Source organism: Oreochromis niloticus, linkage group LG2 (assembly GCF_001858045.2).
Source record: "Oreochromis niloticus isolate F11D_XX linkage group LG2, O_niloticus_UMD_NMBU, whole genome shotgun sequence".
Lineage (NCBI taxonomy): Eukaryota > Metazoa > Chordata > Actinopteri > Cichliformes > Cichlidae > Oreochromis > Oreochromis niloticus.
The window spans coordinates 24,500,459-24,506,458 of NC_031966.2; the positions used below are offsets into that span (position 1 = coordinate 24,500,459).

Below are 6,000 nucleotides of genomic sequence, written 5' to 3' on the forward strand. Positions count from 1 at the left end.
CTTAATTTGTCTCACTGAGATCCCTGACACGTATAAACATATAGAGTATCTCCTACAACACAGCAGAATCTCCAGAGCTCATCAAGTCAAGCATTTTCCCTTAATTTTTAAGCAGTTTAGTGTTTGTGTGCACAAAGAACAGGATTTTTTAAGACTTGGGACGGGTACAGTTGACAAAAACCAAAAAAACCCTATGGCGTTTAATTTGTATTAAAAACATAATATACAATCTATATATGAAATTTTTTCTCAAACATTTAAAACTTTAAAAAATAATGCTCATCGCACACATAGAATTTCCCCTCCTTTCCCATGACAGAACAGCTGACATGTCAATTTGAATAAATATACATCTGGTTAAAAAAAGTTTGTAATTTTTTTTTTTTTTACAAAATACCAAAAGACAGCTATAGGACAGGAGTAAACCTCTTAATCAGAATCACACAGTTTCACTTCATTTTACTACTTAAATCTGCATAAAAATATGAAAGGTGGTTTAGAGAACCTAGCTCAGGATTATCATGAGGGAAATTCCTGAGAACGAAACAGAATCCATGTTCATAAAAACAGACGTTACTCAATTAAACCCCATCTGAATTTCACTATGAGGCAAAAATATTTCAACAGGTGATCATCAGTTCCCCAAAACAACCATGAAATGTGCGTGCCGTGAAAATGGCAGCTACCATAGAAACACTTAAGTAAAAAAACACAAACCCAAAACCCATAAAAAGATAAAAATGTACCAAAAATATAAAAGACGGATCTTTAAAGTTTTAAGTCATATTCTAACTACTGATATATGATCAGAAATCGGAGGACATGATGTGCCGCCCTCGTCCTCTGGGTCTGCGGGGATGACGAGTCACACATCTTGATGATTCTTTGATGATTTCTTCTTCTTCTGTGGAGAGACAGACATGAGGGTTATGATCCGCCAACGTTGAGACTGGACACATTTGTTTTCTAAGTTTCGATCTGGGGCGGACTGAAGTAGCGTGATACCTTTTTGTGGGAGTCGCTTGAGGCGGTTTCTGTCGCCATGGCGTCTTGAATTGAATCTACAGGTATTTCTGGGATGTCGGCTGATTTCAATTTGCTTTTTTCTGAGGACAAATGCAAAGCAATTGTACAAAACCATCAAACTACATGTTTTTAAGCTATGTGTGGGTTGTTTACTCACTTCTCTTCTTCTCCGTTGGAGAACTCGTTGCCTCTACGTCAGGTGGAGGCAGCGGCTCTGTGTTGGCGGGATTATTTTTCTTTTTCTTCTTGACACTCTTGACCTGCTCTGTTGTTTCCTCTACCTTATTATCTATTATATCCTCAACTACCTGCTCTCTTTCTTCATCAGGTTTTTCTTTTTTCTTCTTCTTTGATTTCTTTTCATGCAGTACTTGTTCTGGATTTTCCTCACCATTAAGGAAGTCCCTTTTCCTCTTCTTTGCCTTCTTTTCTACAGACGTCTGCTCTAAAGTCTCAATTTCTTCAGCTTTTTGCTCTATATTATTTGCTATGTCTTCAGCTTTTTGCTTTGAAATGCTTTCACTCTCAAATGTCAATGCATTTTCCTCACTCCCTGTTTTCTTCTTTTTCTTCTTCTTGGCTTTCTTTTCTTCTGCTATGTGGTCTGAGGTTTGGTTGTTTTCTTCCTGTTTGCTCTCTGTGTTTTTTTTCACTTCCTCAGATACCTGCTCAGAATTTCCAGTCTGTGCCAAACTTCTCTCACTACCAGCCTTCTCTTTCTTCTTCTTCTTTTGCTTCTTTTCTTGTACCGTTGACTCTGAAAGGGTTTTCTCGTCAGCGTTCCCTCTTGTGTTTGTCTCAATCGTCTCATTTCTTTCAGCATCATCTTTGGTTTCTTTTGCCTTTTTATTCACCTTTGGAGGTTTTTTAGCCTCCTCCTGCTTCGTGTCTTTGGTTTTTCTCGTCTCTTCGCCACATTCCTCTTTTCCATCTTCACCCGTCTCATTCTTTTCCTCCTTGTCTGCAATTTTCTCCTTCTTTTTCTTCTTCTTCTTGGGCTCAGATGTTCTGTCATCAGTTGTTTGTTCACTGGGAGTTGCAGTTTCCCTGTGCTCTTTTATTTGTTTGTCCGCTGGAGATGAGAGGTTCTGCTTTTGGCTCGGAGTGCTTGAGGTCACAGAAATCACATTTTTTGTCACATTCTTCTTGGTCGAGCTTGTCTTTGTTTTTTTTTCAGTCACATGTTTCTCGCCACCCTCTTCATTGTGTTTCACTGTCCCGTTACTCTGTTGAACTGGGGTTCCAGTTTTCACCGGAGCCTTAGCCCGGGGTTTCCTGACTCTCTTTTTCGGGGGCTGAGGAGCAGAGGAGTCCAGAGCATTGATGGCATTCATCTTGACTATGTCGGCATCTGTGGACAGAGAAAACACAGTAAAAACATCAGACTGTGCATGGTGGAACAAATGCCTAAAAGCAAACATAAACAGTGAGCAAACAGTAACTATACACAGCTCTGTTTGGATGAAATCACTGTTTTCCATGGTGAGGTTGTTCATGGGTGGTGCTGCACTGTGTGGTGGTTGTCTTTCTCTCATTAAGTGGAGGGACCAAGCTTTCCCTTCATCTTCCATCACTTTGTACATTTTCCACACCCTCCACAGTTTATTCCACCTGAGTTTAGACTCCTTCCACCATGAACACCTCGCCTGAATGCTACATCTCTCAATAGAGTCTCTCAATAGCGTGCTTTGACATTAGCTCAAATGAGACATATTTTGCTTATTTCCAGCTTTACACTTTAATTCAGAACCTGCATTAGAGCATTGCATGATTCTCATTTCAATAAAAACTTGAAATATAAAATTCAGCCTTTTCCTGAAACAGGTTATATTAGTTCAGACTACGCTAAGGACCCCTCTTCTAACAAGGCTAATTTCATCTGATTGGATCTCTAACAGATCAAACTTGTTGGAAAAAACACAAAACTCACCCACGTGTGTGCTGATAGCCTGCAACTTAAAATAATTTCAGTACATTAAGGGAAAAATATCCATTTGATGTGAAATGGTTCAGGTATCTGAACTGGATGTGTCCTGGTTGCTCCTTAAGTGAGGTGTTTTGGGCAAGTCAAATATTTCTAGCCTGGCTTTGGTCACTTTGTTGTCCCCTTGGTAGAGCTGGATGACAATGCCAGGGAGGAAAAGCTGGTCTGGGCATCTTTGATTAGACTGCTGACTTCCATTTACACAGCAGAAAAAATGTTGTGTACAAGCCCCTGTTAATAGGTAACTTATGTGTATTATGATGAAGTGAAATTAAATTTGTGGTGCAGAAAGTGCCAAACAGAAAGGCACGAGGAAACCACAACCTAGTCAGCCAATCGTTTTAGTAGAAAATATTCAATTTGCATTTCTCTTCAACACATCTCAACACAGAATGAGCCGCAGCTCATGTCACCAAATCTCACCAAACTCCCTCCAAACCCGCCTGCACTAACAGAAAGCACTCATAACCCCCTCTTCATTTTTCTAGGATTCTTTTCATCACCTCATCCTTGACACGCTCGCCCATGAATAATGCATTCAGTGACTCCTTCTCTTTCAAACAGACCCTCACCTGTCATCTGTTGGAGCAGTTTCTTCCACTTCTCCACATCCAGACTGCTGTCAGAGTCTGAATCATCTGCACCGGCAGTCACAACTTTGTCTGATGTTCGGCTCTTTGATTTCTTCTCCCCTGGGACTTTTTTTGCAGCTTTTCCCTCACTTTTTTTCTTGTTTGCTGGAACAGACTGGGAGAAAAAAAAAGAGGAAGACTAGCATGGTTGGTATAGTCCAAGAACTGCCACGAAAAGAAATTAAAACAAAATAAAAATTCACCTTTTTTGCAGTTGTGTCCTTTTTCTTTTTTGATGTAGACTTTGCTAAACATAAAAAGTGCAAATGTGTTAAAATGCATTCAAATATGCCAACCTCCGGCCTCAAAGTGTTTACTGCTACAAACTGAGCTGCATTTTCTGATATGTTAGTTTTTTCACTAAGCTGTCGCCCAAAGTCTTTCCAAATAGTGCTAAATAATTTTGTAAGCATGAACAGCTGGATCAGGACACACATATACACAAATAAACAAATGTAAAAAAAGTAGTATCTCAGCTCCAACTTCAGCTTTCTAATTTAATTTGTATTTAACAAAGAAAAAGAACAATATGAACCTTTAGTTGGAGTCCTTCCTTGATCTGCTGAGTTTTTAGAGTTACTGTCAGGAATAAAAAAATAGTTAGTATCCAAGTTATTACAAAATAAGATTTTTAACCAGTGGGCTTTGCTTCTGAAAAGCACTAAGAAATCATCCTTACTTCAACCATGATGTGTAGATGTCGAGTAGTGATACTGATATTTTGGTCTCCCCCTGTAGAAAATCAAAATTAAATGTTACAACTTATTAAGAAGTTTGAAATATACAGCGGGAGTATTTCTCGGACATGGTACAGTAGTCTGAAAGAGATGTCAGCATATAAAGACATAAAAACATGGCATTGTTATGGTTATGTGTCAAATTTGAATGAAAGCAGACCCCAAGAAGCTGGTTAGGAAGGACTTGAGTTCACTACAAATGAATAAACTAGAATAATAAACACGTTTACAGAAAAGGACAAAGGCTCTAGGTGCTTGTTGAAGCTACTACATTTTGTGGAATATTTACAAATTCAAAAACCTCCTCTTTGGTTCTGATTTGGGGAAGAAAAATCAACAAGCCTTCTTGGTCTGTATTACATTTGCAATGACTGCAATCTCTGGGCTTTTTTCTTAGACTTTACCACAAACACCTTTTCCTGGCCGCAAACTCTCCCCACTCATTTAAATTGGCCATATGCTACATCCTCTTTGAGACACTGGAAGCTCTTGGTGAGTAGAGTCTAACTGATGGTATTTTTATGTCAAGGACTTGATTAACTTTAAAGATAATCTGACTTTTTCTGTCTTTCCTCCAGCCACAGTCCCTCTTACAGAGGTCTATACGAGGTGAAAGGCGAGAAGACTCTGTGCTTAAGCAAGAACAGAAACATTTATTTCAAGCACATTAATTGGTGAAAGGTACACAGACTCTTGTTTGGCCTGTAAGGGTAAAGAGCTAAAAGCCTTTCAAGCTTTTTTTTAAGCTAGTTTTAGCACACAGCAAGGGGAGGATACATTTCTGGGTATATTTAAAGTTATATACACACACAACTATGTTTATGCAGAAAAATAGAAACACGTGGCAGTCTAGTTGTTACAAAACATGGTCAGATTGAATTGAGCAAACTTTCTTTCCCGTCCACACTTCAGAAAATGTTTTTTTGTGGAAGAGCATGAGGTGTGAGTAGAGGGGGTTATTGCAAAGAGCAGGAAGACTTCATGAACTTACTGACCACCGGGCTTTCAAAGTGGCCGGTGAGCAGCATTTGAAACATTGTAACAGTTACAGTTGCTAAGTGTGTGTGTGTGTGGTGAACAATGTTGACCTGTGGGCTGTGCCTCTGTAGCTCATCTGCAGCTGAGCGATAACCATGCTCCTTCAAGTGGCGGTAGATCAGCGGGATCAGCTCGTGCTTTGATGCGTTCACGGACATATTCGAGAAACTAAAAAAGGGCGATCAATCAAACTAAGGCTAAGCTAACGCAAGTGGTATTTTCATATCAAAAGTATCCTCATGATGCTCAGAATTGCAGCTTCTGAAACCCGCATGTTACCATTTTGAACTCTGACCCAAGGATGTGATTCTTTTCTACCGCTGCAATGCACTGTGGGAGATGTAGTAAGCAGGCGTAGCAACGCTGTCAGTGGTCCGCGCAAAAATATCACGCATTCAAACAGGGCCGTGCAGAGACGTTTATAGGGGCGGGTGCTCAAAGCTAAAAAGGGGCACATTGAACCAGGCTGAATAACAACAACACACATTCATCAAGAATCTAATATGGGATCGCATCATACTATATCACTGTTGTGAGGCAAAGCAAACGTAGCCTATGTTTTACCTGATGGGTCCAATGTTGC

At 39.7% G+C, this 6,000-nt stretch overlaps 1 protein-coding gene across 2 annotated transcripts; it reads right to left on the reverse strand.

The window, feature by feature from the left end:
• Positions 1–176: 176 nt before the first annotated feature.
• tcof1 (treacle ribosome biogenesis factor 1) lies at positions 177–5,757 on the reverse strand. 2 transcript variants are annotated; one of them, XM_019366529.2, is made up of 8 exons: positions 5,468–5,757; positions 4,322–4,374; positions 4,178–4,221; positions 3,846–3,889; positions 3,583–3,757; positions 1,184–2,377; positions 1,006–1,106; positions 177–901 (listed from the first exon to the last, which is right to left on the reverse strand). In XM_019366529.2, the coding sequence occupies exons 1-8, from the start codon at positions 5,573–5,575 to the stop codon at positions 866–868; spliced, it is 1,755 nt and encodes a 584-aa protein (XP_019222074.1). In that variant the 5' UTR covers positions 5,576–5,757; the 3' UTR covers positions 177–865. The 2 variants fall into 2 exon arrangements, with proteins under 2 accessions (XP_019222074.1, XP_003444675.1); XM_003444627.5 differs by having other exon boundaries at positions 177–904; positions 5,468–5,755.
• Between the last annotated feature and the right edge of the window lie 243 nt (positions 5,758–6,000).